The following is a 17,697-nucleotide window of genomic DNA, read 5'->3' as shown; positions in this document are numbered from 1 at the left end:
GTTCTAACTTGCATTTTAGCTTCAGTAAAAGCTGATAAAATTAAGAAAATAAAACCAATACCTTTTTCAACCAATCCTCTAAAAGCTGATCTCTTTCTTTTTCCATATTCACGGTACCGCTTCTGCAGAGCATCTGCCATTGTTTCAATATCAATATAGCTTGTATCATTGTGTTCATCCAGGTACTAGAAGGAAAAATGGGTAATTACTTCAATATATTCTGCAATAGAAACATGCTAATTTACTTTGTTTTTAGGACACAATTAAACCTCTCTAACACAAAATACATACATTTATTTCAGTGAAGTTTGATAAGAAAGCCCTAGAAGCTAGTACTTTTTATATGTATCTACCTAAAAAGCTAAACATTTATTGTGCAAACTACAACAAAATTATAATGGGAACTGTTGTGATGACTAGTTATCAATACAATTACCAAGTAACTTCATACAGTTTTGGCTGTACAATGATCATGTTGAAAATGAAAAATACTGGAGCTGCGGATAAGACATTTTGGTTACGCAGGTGTTGACTATGCAATTTCAACATTTTACATTCTGGACTTGATTACTGCATTGTTCAAACATTACACAGCCTGAAATTTTTTTTGTAATCATGCTAGTGAATTGACACATTTGACATCATCACGAACATTTTGCCATGATGAAATTACCAAACTATGAATATGGCTGTCAGTTTTCCTGGCCTAACCTACTCATGCATTCAAAACTACGGTATATTTATAAACTAACACAATATGAAGAGATGCCAGTTTTTTTCCAATTAGGTATACTTCACATCAACTTGGCAATTGAATTGTCAACAACAGACCAAGTTTTTTGTGAAAATTCTGATGAGTTTTTGGTGTATGTGTGTGTGTGTGTGGGGGGGGGGGGGGGGGGACTGTGGCACAGAGGGGGGAGGGGGGGGGGAGATGATGGGTCACCTCACTGATACTTGCTCTGGAAAATCTAACAGATAACTCTTCTGATGTTTCATGTACAACATAGCAGGAGAGTGAATGCATTAAGAAAACTGTTGCCATTAATATACCTTCACTAATTAACGTGGGGAAAAAAAAACCAGCAGTGAAAATAGTTACACACCAACACCGCAGAAATTGCAACAACATAATGCAGAAGCAATGGGGTGTGTAGAGCTGGACCATTGTGTTAATTGCTTTACAGCAATTTTGCTGAGAGCTGGTATGTTTTTCTGCCACAAGAATTGGAAGTGTACCATTGGAGTAATGACCAAATTTCAATTTCTACAGTACTGAATTTTCAAGCCAAGACCACAAGTGCTGCTATTATGTCATCACAGGAAATGTCTCAGCACATTTACTGTTGTCACTGCACAGCAGTTCTTAGCAGATGGATTCATGGGCAGAAAAGAATGTTAGTGACGGTGCTCACAGCCACTTTAAAAATCGCCTCAAACTGTTTAAGTTTACAAAGTATTTTCTGCCAGTGTTGTGGGTATACAGTGCTACTGATCATGGATAGAGGGGCCTTGTGGTGGGGTAGGAGACGTACTTGAGAACCACTCTATAAAACAATTTATCCACCAGCCACTGTACCCAACAATTCAGATTGCTCAGGATTTTACAAGAGTGGTGATGTCACATACATCAACAGTCCCACCCTATTGCCCAAAGAGGAATTTCAAGAATTGTCAGCAGAAAACAGAAGATATATCTGGATACAAAGTAATTTTACTGTGCAAACTTTAAGGAGCTAGAAAGTAGAATTTTAATTTACCCAATCACAATCTCAGAAAACCCAGGAGAATAATCACAGTCACAAACAACAAATAGCAGAGATGCTGAGTCATAGATAATCACAACAAAAAGAGAGTCTTTTGTTGTGCATAACTGTGATTCAGCATCTCCGCTATATGGTGAGTAGTAACTTTCCTTCTCATAATACTGTTACATTCCATCGTCGATTTTCCATTGGGTGATTCACAGTTTTAAAGAAAGCTATGCTACCAGATGAACTGGCTGCTGGTTATAAATTTCCAGCTGCAAGACAGCAATATCACTATAAGTAATCACTTCCAATTCACAATGTTTTGAGAACTGTGGCTAACCCAGCTCCTATTGGTTCAACACGAAAGCGTTACCAGTATCAAAAGGAAGTTACTGACTCAGGTAAACACACATTTAGTTCACTAAACTGGTGTCTTCAGTTAAGCTTCATGCAAAAGAGAGCTACTGTTTCTAAGCTGTATGGTTGGTATTTGCATTTACATAATCAATCTTTTAGAATGTTAGAAAGTTGCGTCTATTATATATTACTCAAATTAATTAAAGTACTATATTAAATAATGCTGTTTTCATTTATGAGATTAATATTTGACAATATGTTAATGGAACCTAGTTAAAGGGAAAAAATTCAGCTCTATAAAACCTGTTAAACAAAACAGTTTTTCTCCTTTTCCAGGGAATGTTGTACTGTGTAATACTGATCCTAAGTAACATGAAACTAACATTTCTGATATGCCTTTTTTTTCTGTTTTTTTTTTTTTTTTTTTTTTTTTTTTTTTTTTTTTTTTTTGGGGGGGGGGGGGGGGGTGGCGGGGGAGGGGAGGGGGGAGGGAGAGAAAGTCACCATCAGACCTACAACAAAAGAATCTTCATGCCTTTACAAAATGAGGTTTTCACTCTAATCGTAACATAATTACTAACAAAAGGAACAAAATATATAAATATTCCAGAAACACATTGCTTCAATATTTTGTGTGTTACCAAAGTTGCCTGAGCAGCCACTTTTAGGCAGCGCATATCTCGGGCCATGACTTTTTCTTTAAAGGAGTCAATTACTCTTTAATTACTGTCATGAAATTAAATGTATGTTAAATTCAATGAGATCCGAGACTGTGAAGGTAAGATCTTTTCTTACAAGAAACAAAAATATAGCAAACCGACTTCAAGAAAAATATTTTTATTTCTGATTCTTTGAATTTTTAAAACTGATGAACTGCTCTTCAGTTTATAAATACCAGGAGTTTGTATAGTAAATAGTCTTGAATACTGAAAGCAACATTGTGTAATCTAAAATGTTGATGTCAAGTGTGTACACATCATTGTGTGATTTTGTGATATGATATTCTTATACCAAAGTTTTTAAGAAATAGATATGAACAGATAAATGTATCAAGACACTTCGAGTAGTATGTTTGTCCACCCACGGTACCTGAATTACTGTTTGTTGGAGCCATTATATCTTATTTTGGCATGTTAAAGAATTTTTAGGCAGTTTTAATGCATAAAGCTGTCTATGAAAGCAAGTGGACAGGTTGTGAATAGATACTGCAGTGGCACGAGGTTAAGAAATGGAGAGTACAACTTTGGACAAGTCACTGTACTGGCCAACCTACGAGAGAGGACTGAAGCGCCTAGAACTCCTCAGCCACGGGGAGGAATTAGATACATGCAAAGAATTACAAATGCATGCATCAAGATCATGAGAATTTTATAGTGAGTGAAAGGTAAAGAATAGATGGAATATGGCAAGCGCAGACTGAAGAACAGTGCAAAGCTCGCCTAGACACTGATCGATTTCGGCATTCCGTAAGTAGAACGCCAATTTTGTCTTTGGATTCATAAGAATCTAAGGAAATTGTTGCAGAGCATGCCAAATCTCCTTGGGTCGATAAAGACAAAAGTGTATTTACATATAATCCTGTGGCTAGTAGCCACATTTGCTGCAACCAGTGGAAAGGTCATAAGCTGTACATTTTGTGAGGCTCTGAAATGGCAAAGAGAAACAGCTGGAATGTGTTGCTTGAGCTAAAATTTTTCAGGAACACCTGAGATTTTAAAATCTGCTGAATGTTGACCATCGAGGATCTAAACACTTTTTTGATAATGTTTATGCGTATAATATGTTTCAAATGATATCTTTTGGCATGGACAAAGAACGGAAGGACAATTCAAGACTACATTTAAGGTTCAGCGCCTTTTCAGTGCTTTGCTGCCTGAAAATGAGCCCAAGTCTCTTGAGATATATTGGTGCCTGGCAATTTGTGCTGTACAGTACTTTCACTTCAGGACTTCATTTCTTCCATTTATGGTGATCAAATGCAAACAACAACAACAACAACAACAACAACAACAACCACCATCCATGAAAACTATTGGTTTTGTGAAAGGGCTAGATTGACACCTCACAATGATCAAACTGCAAAAATTAACTCTCACATAATTACTCATGTTGACGGAGAAAATGTAGATTGCATCTCTTTTAACAGAGTTACGGAGCAAGACAACTACCAATTATCAAGCCTAATTCTGAACTCTTAAGTTTTAGATCACACAAAATTAAATTTGAAAAATGGCATCCCAATTATTCTGTTGCAAAATGAAAGCTCACCAAATCTGTGTGTTACGAGGCTTAAAGTTACTTCAATCCAACTCAAATCACAGCAGCGAAAATTTAGACAGAAAGTGGCACAGATGAGCACGTTATTGCACCCCAAATCCCATTTATTCCTAACAATTTCCCACTTTGCTCGAAATATGTACAATTCCTGCGGAGCTCAAGTTGTGTTATGACCATAAACAAAGCAAAAGTCCAGACACTGCGTGTTGCGGTTGTGGACCTTAGCGCCAGATACTTTTCGCATGGCCAGCTCTCTCCCAGTTTGTGAAGCAAATAAAACTCTTTGTTCATGTCCCTAATCATACTATTTCAACTGTTGTATACAAAGAAGCTTAACAATTATCAAAAAATAAATTGCACACATATGAACTCTTGGGCACAGTCCAGGCAATGCCAGGTTTCTCAGCTAGTAGGCTAACATCTCTCTCATTCAAGCAAATTTTATTAATGGTTACCAGTTTTCCTTCTTTCATATACTTTTTATGAGCTTGCATTTTACACAGCGAAATTCTCTTTCTTTGTGCACATTATATATACAGCGGCTAACATTCATATCAAGTATTACTTCCCTCTAGTTACAGATGTACTGTCAGCAGTTAACAGGAGAATAGTACTTGTTTCTGCAACTTTATAACCACTCTAGAATCCCCTCCCCCCTTTCATCGACTGTTTTCTTTACACATTCAAATAACAAAGTCACAAGCAGCAAACTGGTATTTTTCTCCCCTTTACTTAGGGGCATATCGAAATCTTTCTGTCTACCTTCTCTGAAACAGTGTTCACATTGAGACACTGAAATGAAATCCAATCAAAAAAATTAATAAATTCTAGCACAGAGGGGCCCCCAGCAGTGGGATCCAATTTTTAAAATCTTCTAGACGGGCCTCATTTGCAAGTAACTGGCACTTTACAACATTAAACAAGTTACATTAAATAGTCTGGTCTGAATTATAATGGTTAGGGTAGTAGCTTTATACGCAGGAGGTTGTGGATTCAATTCTTGTCAGGTGCAGTAATTTTTATTTATTTATTTCAATGTTTATCAAAATGACTTTGATCACCAATTTTTATTCAATTAACTGAGTTACATGTAATTTTTTATTTCCATTCCTTTGTCATCATTTTAATCATATCTTCTTAATTTGTTCTTATTTTTCTTCCTATCATTCTTTTTCCACTTGAAATCTCTGTTCATGCGTTTTTAAATAATTTTATGTATTATTTCAATCTAATTTCTTTTGTTTTATCGACTCGTTTTTTCGTCTACATTACTGCGTTCATTATATTGATTTCTCATTTTGTTTGAATTTCATTATACTTATAAGCCCATTATTTTGTCCGTAGTGCAATTGGTGTTTAGGTTCTGTTTTAAATGTTAGTTTGCACATTTGGTAACAAAAAATACATTTTTAACACAACTGCATAGTCATTATAAATTGATTTGATTCTTTGTATTTTTAACTGGAAGATTAGAATTTTTCAAATAATTGAATATTATAATAGTTAAATATAATTAAGTCCATATTCACAAAAATACCAATGGAAAAATAATTATATAAAGAAAGAATGAAACAAAAGAAAAAAGTTCACATGGTGATCAAAATAATGTGACAAAGGAAATAAAAAATTTTGGACTTAAATTAATGGACAACTTATAGTACCTGGCATACTTATGGGATCAATACAGGAAAGTAACTCTTCATTCTAAATATAGGCTTATACACGAATTTTCTTAAGATTCCAATATGTAAATAAAAATTACAATTAAACCAATTAACTGAATAAAAATAATGATCAGTCCTTTCTATAAAAATTTTAAAATAAAATATTTGCTTCACTTTTTTTAACATAGTATTTATTCAGCATTTGACAATTTCAAACAATAATAGAAAACAAACTCATCTGAAAAGTAATTACATAAATTATGACACTTTCACATTTCAGTCTTGTGCAGAAATCTGCAGGAAATTATCCGTTGAGTTATATCTTAGATGAAGCTTTTGTAGAATATACCCTACACTTCCTTTTTTCTTCTGAGAGGCTTCATGTCAAAATACTGTCACAAACTTTACATATCGGAATCTTAAGAAAATTTGTGTATGTAACTCTGTATTTAGTATGACGAGTTACTTTCTTGTATTCATCCCATAAATATGCCAGGTACTATAAGTTGTCCATTAATTTAAGTTAAAAAATTATATGAACTGTGTGCCTTGATCTACATTGTTGCATGTCACTGCTTTGGGAAAAGGTTTCCATTTGGGTATCATGACGTTAGAAACCTGTATATAGTGCATGTTCGTTCTGTTGAGGAGTCTCATGTCCCTTGCAGTGTGCCATATCTTGACAAATTTCAGGCACTCAAAATGATGTTCGATTGTGTCCTCTGACTTACAATTTCTACATGCAGCTCTCAGTTTTAACTGGATGGAGTACAGCTTGGAGTTGGTCACTACTGTCTTGTTTATCACTTTGTACCAAGTTGATTTGGCGCCTTCTGGTATTATTTTCATTGCTAAATTTTCCCCATATGATTTTCCTATTTTGCTGGGGTAGCCACAGCTCCCATTTATTACGAATTAGTATTCCTTTGAGAGCTATGGCCGTGTTATGAACTTTTCCTTTTTTTAGGATGTCTGTTGGTACATAACTTTTTGAGATAATAATTTAGGATAACATTTAAGAAGTGTGGGGTACTGACAATGTAAAGTAGCACTAGCTCTGATGTTGGGCGATATCTGTGAAACAATTCAGCAGATGGAGAGTGCGGTCCCTTTTCTATTACACGCTTAGTTCCGTTGACGAGTAGTCCTACACATTTTATGTGCAAAACCATTAGTCCCAGTCCATCCTCATTTACGCTGAGGGTGCAGGTTGGCAGAGAAACCTTACAATTTCACCCCTCTGTATAATCCAGTGTATCGCTTGCTGTATAGCCTCCCCCCTCCCTTTTTTTGGGCATTGGGAGGACCTGAGTATCATTTCTTTCCAAGGGGAGTTACACCAGTACTCTTTTAGTACAATTAGCATGTACGTGGTCAGTAGAATGACAAATGGAACATGCCTACCGTTGCCCACTATATGTTATAAATGCTCAATTAATGCGCAAGACTAAATGTATGTATTTAATTCCGTCTGAACATTTCGTATACCACTGTCTATTTGATATTGGAACTTGCCAGACCAATTGACATTTTCAATTTTCAAAACAGTGCCGTACCATTTAAGATACCATGCTATCACCTCATTTTGACATTCAAAACATACATTATAAACCTTTATTTTCCGGATTCCATAGCCTGCACGTACTACAGCGACATTACTAATAGATCCACCAAGATGCTTGAATTTCTTGGAGTTGCCTCCTGCGGTCATGAGTTTGTCACAATTTTCAGCATTTTTAAATTTGATGAACACAGAATTCTGAATGAAATCCAACTGAATACCTAATATATCATACTCTACAATTCCAAGTTCTTTAAAGAGCCACTCACGAATTTCAATTGGTGACGGTCTAACTGCATTCCTATCAAAGATAAGACTGTACGGTATTTACTCTGTTGGCCGCTGTCATTTTACTTACAGTTTTTCTTCAAAGGTTTTTGAAGACTGACAGTGTGAATGGCTGTCCGCAGGCACCAGTGCTGCCACCAATTACACTGCCGCACACGCTTGCCGCAGTGCTGTGCAACCTTGTGTTGATGGCACACCCAAACAGTAATACAAATTAGTGATGAACTGTATCTTCATACATCTATAGGTATATGAAGGGTATATTGTAGTCCTGCGTTTCCATTCTTTGTCGCATCTGCTGTTAGAGAGAGAGAGAGAGAGAGAGAGAGAGAGAGAGAGAGAGAGAGAGAGAGAGAGGTACTTGCACGTACTTTGGATCTTTGGCAGGGATTCTTTGAGTGTACTGGCAGTTTAGCCAACTGTTGTGTAGAGACAAAGTAGCTTCTGCTAGGCCAAAGAGACTTTAGGGGAGACTGGTTGGCAGCTGTTACACTAGACTCTCACTAATCTGGCCATTCCTGGCATATGTGGGTGCCAGATTGAGTGTCTGAAATTTATTTTATTCATTTATTTTGTTTTTTATTTGTTTTGAAAACGCAGGGGATATATTTACTGTACCTTATTAAAGTGAAGGACACAATTTTAAAACAGAGGATATACTTTATTAAGTCCAAAAAATACATTAATTAAAAAAAAATTTAGTCCTTGAGTGTATACTGTACATAATTATAGTCATATGATGCACTATGAAACATGTCCCTAATTTAACTGTTGCAATGATGATACTCGATGGTGGCGTGCTTTATCATGCAACTGCTTTACAGGCATTACATCGGTACTGCATGTACCTGGTTGTAGCATACGTACCCCAGGGAGACCTCTGCAGCTTCAACACCAGCAGTGTGAGAAATCTTCATACTCTCTCCTCCTGTGTCCTCTTCTTCATCACTTCCATCATTACTTTCTTGCACGCTTTTATTATTTCTTCGTCTGTTACAGCTTGGTCCATATCACAATTTTCCTCATTCAGCCACTTAGTAACATCTTCATAATCAATTTCTTCTCCTCCTGGAAGGTTGTGGAGCATATCAGTATACAAAGTAACTGATAATTCTGAACTGACTGGTTCATCGCTATCAGTCACTACTGGATCCAACTTGGCATCAATGGATGACCACAATTTTCTCCAGCTCTTCATTATGGTAGTGCTCTCCACCTTATTTATCCCTTGCTTCAGCTGCTTGGAAAACCATGTATGTTGACTGCTTTCCATGCCTTCAGCACAGTCTCGATAGAATCGTTATCACTCTTGTTTAGCAAGGAGACGAGAAGTGAATGTAGATAATGACATTTAATAGATTCAAAAATTTCCTGGTCCATGGGCTGAATTAGGGCTGTCACACTGGGTGGGAGATAGAGTGCTTGTACATGTACAACATCGGACTTTAGAGAAACATCAGAAGGATGGCTGGAGCATTGTCAATAATAAGGACAGCTTTCAATGGAAGCTTTATCTTCTTTAACTCTTTCCCCACTGCTGATATAAACTTTTCATGAAACCACTGAGAGAGTATCTGTCTGTCCATCCACACTTTCTTCTGAGCGCAATACTGCACTGGTAGAGTATTTATGTCAGTGTGTTGAAAACAACATGGATGTTGGGATTTTCCAATCACCATAAGCAGTAGTTTAAGACTCCCATTTGCATCACAACACACCATTAATATTACGCATTGTTTCCGTTGCTCATAACTCCTCAGCATCCTTATCATTAGCTGAGCAACTTTCCCTGATGACTCCCAGCTGCCGAATACCATGTCGTTTTTTCCAGGTTGATAGCCAACCTTCGCTTGCTGCAGACAAGTTACTATCGCCAAGTTGTTTTAAATGCAGCTGCTTTTTCCTTTATAATCAGGCCACTGACTGGAATTCCTTTGTTGCATTGTTGTGTGAACCATCTATAAACAGATATGTCCAGTGCTTCATTCTCATTCTTTCGCATAAACTTCCGATTTCCCAACACACTATCCATTTGTGTTGAGTACTGTCGAATAACATCATCCTTCTTTTTGATGTCATAAATAGTTGCTTGTCCAACATTGAACTCAGTAGCAATGGCTTTATGCAAAGAACTTTGTTCTAACTTCTCTAAAATTTCTAGTTTGCGCTTCAGGTCTAGCGTAATGTGTTTCTTTTTAGAAGACGCGATTCAAAACTGTAAAGAAAGCTACAATTTCAAATACAGTGCGTAAAGTATTGTTTAACTAAGCACTGTTGCACACGATAATTCATTGTGCACGTGTTTTTGGATGTGCGCTGGATTACTGAAAGGCTGGACTACTGAGGGCCAGATTAGCGAGAGTCTAGTGTGTATAAGTTCTTACAGGTAGCCAGAACATACTATCTGTCCATTTCTGCTCCTACTTGGGGACCTTTGCCTGGCAGTGTGTAAAAGCACTGTTCGTTAGAATGTCTGAAGGTCATGACTCTGGTCATCTCTTACAACATAAGTTTAGGTAGTTAGAATGTGTAAGGATTTGTTCAGGTTGAGATGCTAATACATTTCTTATGAGTAAAATCAAGATATAATGCAACTTTTTATCCTGTCACTACTTAGTGATGGGACAGCACTTTGTTCAACCCACATCTTGACACAATGTGCTGGCCACTGGTGGCCGAGCGGTTCATGCTCCCCCGGGCATGGATCTGTGTGATATCCTTAGGTTAGTAAGGTTTAAGTAGTTCTAAGTTCTAGGGGACTGATGACCTCAGAAGTTAAGTCCCATAATGCTCAGAGCCATTTGACACAGTGTGAATCTCTGTCTGTCTGTGTGTAGGGGGGGGGGGGGGGGGGGGAGAGGGCGGGAGAGGAGGAAGGGGGTAGATGAGGGGGTAAATGAGGGGGGGAGAGGAGGGAGAGCCATCTATAGAAGTGGTTTCCGCATAGCCTGTTTGGCCAGCCTGTCGGCAAGTTTACTGCCTGGGATTTCGATGTGACCTGGGGTCCAGACAAACACCATTGAACAGCTAGACCGCTCGAGGGCATAGATGGACTCCTGAATGGTCGCTACCAAAGGATGTCAAGGGTGGCACTGGTCGATAGCTTGTACGCTGCTCAAGGAGTCACAGTACACAGGAGGAATTGCTCATCTGGGCATGAGCAGATGGGCTCAAGAGCACGAAATATGGCCGCCAGCTGTGCAGTGAAAACACTGCAGCCATCAGGCAAGGAGTGCTGTTCTATTATTTCCTCCATGAACGTAGGCAAAGCCAACCATCAGCCATCAAGCCACCAGTGTAAACCATTTCAAGGCTCTGGTACATGTTGAGAATCGAGAGGAAGTGTCAGTGGAGAGTCGCAGGGTTAACCGAGTCCTTAGGGCCATGTGAAAGGTCCAGGCGAAGCCGCGGCCTAGGTGTACGCCATGGAGGGGTACATGAATGGACTTCAAGTATAGGTGGTAAAGGGAAGGACTCCAGTTCAGACAGAAGGGATCCCACGCGAAATGCAATTGTTAGGCTTGATCTGGGCCGCCGATGTGAGAGACGGGCTGCTGCGAGTGGGAAAAAGAGACGGTAATTTGGATGTGCAGGAGAACTACAACCATGCGCAACATAATTGGCGAACAGTTGTGCATGCCTAACCTCCAATGGAGGGACTCCGGCCTCCACCAGGACACTGGTCACCAGACTCGTTCCAAACAAACCTGTCACCAGGCAAACGCTACAGTGGTGCGCTGGGTTGGATAAACCTGTCACTAGGCGAACGCCACAGTGGTGCACTGGGTTGGGTAAATGCAAAGCTGAGGGCACCGCCAAACCACAAACCACATTCCAGTCAAGGCAGGATTGAACAAGGGCTCCGTAGAGCTGCTGCAGCGTAGAGTGATCTGCACCCTAGGTGCTGTTGCTCACGCAGCGGAGGGCATTGAGGTGCTGCCAGCATTTCCGGTTTAAGCTGACGAAGGTGATATAGCCAAGTCAATCGGGCAACGAAAACCAGTCCTAAGAATCGATATGCCTCCACTACAGTGAGTGTCTCGTCAGTAAGATAAAGTTCTTGTTCTTGATGAACGGTATGACGCTGACAGAAGTGAGTGACACACAACTTTGTGGCTGAAAACTGGAAGCTGTGAGCTAGAGCCCATGACTCTAGCCTTGTGAATGGCTCTCAGTAAGCACCGCTCAGCAACACCAGTACTGGAGGAGCAGTAAGAAATGCAGAAATCATCCACATACAGAGAAGGTGAGACGGATGGCCCTACAGCTGCCGTTAGACCATTAATGGTCACTAAAAGTAGACAGACACTCAATACAGAGCCCTGCAGGACTCCATTCTCCGGGATATAGATGGAACTGTGGGAGGCACCAACTTGCACATGGAAAATACAAAGTGACAGGAAATTTTGGATAAAAATCAGGAGAGAGCCTGATGTAGCCAGGTCATATTAATCGCTTTACATAAATGTATTAAACGCTTTACGTAAATCAAAAAAGACGGAAACCAGGTGTTGGCGTCTGGAAAAGGCTGTGTGGATGGAACACTCGAGGGACACAAGATTATTATCAGTGGTAGAGCGAACCTGGCGGCCATGTGAACCCAGGACCCGACCCGACCCAACCCAACCCAACTACCAAGACACCATACATTCCAGCAGCTTACAGAGAACATTGGCGAGGCTGATGGGCCGATAGCTATCCACATCAATTGGGTTTTTACTGGGTTTGAGCATAGGAATGATGGTACTCTCCTGCCATCATGATGTAAAGATGCCATCGCACCTGATCCAGTTGAGGATGACGAGGAGATGTTGCTTGTAGTCAGATGTGAGATGTTTAATCATCTGATTGTGGATCTGATGTGGTCCAGGAGCTGTGTCAGGGCAATGTGCCAGGGCACTGAGGAGCTCCCACTCTGCAAATGGGGTGTTATAGGCTTCACAGTGGCGTGTCGTGAATGAAATCACTTTCCCTTCCAGCCACCGTTTGAAAGTGCGAAAGGCTGAGGGTAATTCTCCGGACGCAGAGCCTTGAGCATAGTGCTCAGCAATATCATGCCATTTACGTTAACACCGGGAACACCTTTTGGGGACTGGTACCCGAAAACACATTTGATCTTTGCCCAGACTTGGGAAAGTGATGTATGGTACCCAATGGTTGAGGCGTATCTCTCTCAACACTCCTGCTTCCGTCGTTTGATAAGATGGCGAATGCAGGCACAGAGCCGTTTAAAGGCTATGAGGTGCTCCAGGGAAGGGTGCTGCTTATGCCACTGTACAGCTTGCTGACACTCCTTAATTGCTTCAGCGGCTTCTGGCGACCACCAAGGTACCGCCTTTCACCGCGCACGCTAAAGAGCGAGAGATCGTCTTTTATGCCACAGAAATGATAGTTGTAGTCATCTGCTCAATCATCACATCGATGTTACCATATGGGGGAGATTCAATGGTGACAGCATAGGTGAAAGTTTCCCAGTCCGCCGTGTTTAAAGCTCATCTGGGCAGGCGTCCATGGGCTTGATGTCTGGCAGTGACAGGAAGGTGGGGAAGTGGTCACTACCACACAGGTTATCATGTGCTCTCCGGTGGATAGATGGGAGGAGGCCAGGACTGCAAACAGAGAGATCAATGGCCAAATATGTGCCATGTGCCACACTGAAATGTGTGGGGGCACCTGTATTTAAGAAGAGTTGTGACAGTAAATTTTCGACATCTCTGCCTTGGCCAGTAAGCATGGTGCCATCCCACAAGTAGGAAAGGTTTAGGGAGTTGATCAATCAGTGCGTTCAGAGGTACTGCACCATCTGGAGGAAGATATACGTCGCAGACAGTTATTTCTTTATTCTGACAGTCACAGCTTCAAGAGGGGTTTTGAGTTCAGGACATAGACACAAACTGTTCCTGTAATATCCCTTATGGCCTAGGAGGGCAGGGTTCTGCATTGCCGGAAACCAGGTTTCCTGGAGGGCAATGCGGAAAGCAGGTGTAAAGCTTAAAAGTAGCTGTAGTTCAGCCAGGTGGTGGAAAAAACTGCCGCAATTCCACTGGAAGATGACATGATCGTGAGGCTGGGAAGGCATGGAACATTCAATGAGGCAGTTTAAGCCTCAGGATCACCTGCTGCCACCGATTTATTTCCTGAGCAGTCTGTATCCATGGTGTCTGAGGGTCCGGTGAGAAACAGCAGAGGATATCGGGGCACGTGTTTCTGGGATAAAGAGATTGGTACAGAAGAGGAAATTGTGGTGGGCCACATCAATTTGCCTTAAGACTGATGGGAAGAAAACAGCCGTTAGATTACTGGGTAAGCACAAAGGGCATTCAAAAAGTTTTGCACAGTTGTCTCTATTTTTTTTTATTTTTTGCAGGAGGTTTAAGGAAGGTGATTTATTTCTGTCTACTGGACAATCCACGATGCGGTAAACCATCGAGGACATTGAGTGATGTGAATAAGGAGACCATTGATCAAATCGTCCAAAATGACAATGTGTAACGACATGACAGCTTGCTGAAATGATTCGTTTGTCATTGGGTAGTGTTGTATCACTGGTACAGTCACTAGGGTACAGAAAAATCTGTGCATGTTGGGTGTCTAGATCACTAACAAGAGAAATGAAAACGATGAGGAAGAACGTGTGTGAGGGTCTTGTGAAGACCTTTACTGAAGAGTGGAAACAGTGTTTTGATGCCATCATCACCCAGGATGAAACATGGTTGTTTTTGTCCGAACCTGAGAGCAAAACCCAATCCATGGAATGGTGGCATCCGGTTTCCCCTTGGAAGAAGAAACCAAGACTCAAAAACAGCAGGCCAAAAGGTGATGGCCTCCTTCTGGGATCAGTGTGGTGTCACTTTCGTTGACTTTTTGGAACCTGGCTCCACAATCAACCGGGACCATTACTGTTTGTCATTGGACAAGGTGCGACATGCCATCAAGACCCACAAACCACAGTTTCAGGATCAGCTCATCAGACTACACCATGACAATGCTAAACCCCATACAGCCCTTACGACGCAGGAGAAAATCAGGAAAATGGGTTGGAAAAATTGTTCCTCACCCTCCCAACAGTCCGGACTTGGCTCTGTCTGATTTTTACCTCTTTGGTCATCTGAAGGCCCACCTGTGCGGTAAAACATTTGATAGTGAGAAAGACCTTATTTCCTGTGACAAGCACTGGTTTAAAAGTCAATCCCCAGAATTTTACCAAAGTGCATTTATGTCATGGAAAGAACGTAGGGCCAGCTGCATCACAGCTGATGGAGGCTACAAAGAATAGCTAAACGTTCCAAGTATGTTCACAAAAATTTTCGTTCTCCTCCTGCAAAAAATAAAAGAAGAGAGGCGACTGTACCAAACTTTTTGAATGCCTTTTTTAGTTAAAGATTTGTGTGGCCGATGCCTCAGTCCACTATCTTCTAGAAGCCCAGGAACTCTCACAAAGATGTTCAACCAGTGCATTCCCAATGATACCTATTTCTGGTACTTAAAAATACTTTTTATTTGTTTGGAACCGCATAAAATGAATATCTGCAAGTTTCTGAAGAGTCCTCCAATGCCCCATGTGAGTTGTGGGACTCCCGTTTTTAATTTTCCATCATCCCAAATTCTGTCTTATTCCTATTGTATCTTTTGTTACTGACATCGTGTTTTCTATTGTTAAGATACAATCCCACCTATGCAAGTGGAATGCCTTTAAAACCATGAACCTGACTTCAAAGTTTTCCTAGAGGAGTTTTATGGATTACACAACTGGAAGCAGTCGCAAAATGATAAAATGCCAATTTCTTGTTTAGTTCTACCAGAAGTGTGTTTTCAACATGACATTTACTGCTTTCTCATTAGGGAAGTCTTTATGACAGCTGAACTGAGCTGCTCTTAAAAGGTTATTCTCACGAAGATTATTCAATACTATGTTGTAAGCTATCCTCTCAAATGGTTTTTAAAACACGGGAAGGAGGAAGCTGGATTTACAACTATAGGTCTCTTGATTCTCTACTTTTACATTCTAAATGGGTGTTAGAACTGTATACTTCAGTATTTCAGGAAATAAACCTTGGTTTATCAGCTGGTTACAAAGGTAACTCAAGTGGGGCACTGAGAGGTTAATAGAATATTTTTATACTTTGGAGCAAATAATGTCATAGAAGAGTTACTGCTTTCAAGTTACCTTATAATTTTTATAATCTCTCAAGCAGCTGATTTGACAAATTAGATGTGTCGATGGCATATGCAATGCCTTTTTCAGTAACTAACGGATCTGCTGAAAAGTGCCTATTATTTTCCCTTGTGTCTTCAGCTACTGTTAGGAAGAATTTGTTGAATTTAACGTCCATCTCACTGCTACTGTCATTATAGAGTTGAACATCACTTGACTTTCCAATAACTGTGTGTACTGTAATGGGTTACTAACTTGTCTCCATCTTGGTGCACCTGTTCAGTTTCTGTGACTACCAACTGGAGTTTTGTTATCAAACAAGGGAAAAGTTTGTTATCAAACAATGGAAACTCCACACTGGAATATCAACAATGTACGAAAAGATAGACTGCTACTTACCATTAAGAAGACATGTTAACTTGTGGACAGACACAATTAAAACACACTTACACAAAGCTTTTGGCCACAGCCTTCATCAGGAAAAGAGAAATACACGGCATTCATACACACAAGCAATCACACCCCACACACACCCACACACTTGACGGCTAACTCTGGCAACTCAGGCCAGAATGCAACTATCATGGTAAGTGTGGAGTTGGGTACGGAATGGTAAGTGTGGAGTTGAGAGGCCTGAGCTATTGGGGCTAGCAGTTATGTGTGCATGAGGTGTGCTTGCTTGCATGTATGAATGGTGTGTGTTTCTTTGTTTCTCTTTTGCTGATGAAGGCTGTGGCCAAAAGTTTTGTGTAAGTCCTTAGTTGGGCCCATCTGCAACTTAATGTGTCTTCTTTATAGTAAGTAGCAATCTATCTTTTTCTACATCGTTATAGTTTTGTTATATATTTTTCCTGTAGTGATATATCAATTCATCACTGTTATTTAACAAGCTCCTTATCCTCTGATGGTAAAGTCCAAATGCATTACAACTGTGCTGTCCAAGCTGCAGTTTTTTTGTTTCTCCAGAGATTGTTGCAAGTCTTTAGTTCCTTCAGAATAAATTACACTAACAAAGGCCAAATAAAAATACTGGAAATCATAGGGGCCAGTCAGACAATGGTCTAATTGCACTTCTCCTGGAAATTAGCTATGCAAGTACATATCAGAACAATTCCGATTTAGAGCACACTGTCATGCCGTGTGTGTGTGTGTGTGTGTGTGTGTGTGTGTATTTTTATGAGCAAATGCTGAAGCTCTACATTTACATGTCTGACACAATGTTTCATCCAGGACATATCAGATCACCAAACAGTGACACAATCTTCATTTAAGGGTATAGACTGTTAAGAAAATACGGAATTTTTCGTAAAAATTTTTTTCCTTAAATATTTTCATTTGTATGAGTACTGTTATAATACAAAAGGATTTTGTGAAATTCGAAAGAGAAATGTGGGAAAAAAAGTATAATTAGTTCAACTGAAATTGCAAAGGAAGAGTGTGTGAATCGTATTCCAAAACAACGTAGAACAGGATTGAGAAATGTGGCGAAGAAAAGTCGGGCACAAAACGTGACACTCAGCGGGAAAGCGCATGGAAGTTTGAAAGAATAAGTAATTGTAAAGCTGACTCATTATTACAGAACAGCCATGGTTTACGAAACTGCAGATACTACGGCATTGAAGAGTGCAATCTATGCACCACTGT

General features: G+C 40.0%; 1 protein-coding gene across 2 annotated transcripts in view; it reads right to left on the bottom strand.

The window, feature by feature from the left end:
- Positions 1 to 17,697, bottom strand: part of LOC126187775 (nuclear valosin-containing protein-like) — a 167,519-nt gene that overhangs the window by 142,198 nt on the left and 7,624 nt on the right. For both annotated transcript variants that reach the window (XM_049929043.1, XM_049929042.1), the window contains exon 2: positions 62 to 185. In XM_049929043.1, the coding sequence (XP_049785000.1) occupies positions 62 to 185 (124 nt within the window). The remainder of the gene's footprint in view (positions 1 to 61; positions 186 to 17,697) is intronic.

The sequence above is a fragment of the Schistocerca cancellata genome, chromosome 5 (assembly GCF_023864275.1).
Source record: "Schistocerca cancellata isolate TAMUIC-IGC-003103 chromosome 5, iqSchCanc2.1, whole genome shotgun sequence".
In the NCBI taxonomy this organism is placed as follows: Eukaryota; Metazoa; Arthropoda; class Insecta; order Orthoptera; family Acrididae; genus Schistocerca; species Schistocerca cancellata.
Note: the sequence above shows the minus strand (reverse complement) of the source record. Positions and strands in the feature narration are given on the sequence as shown.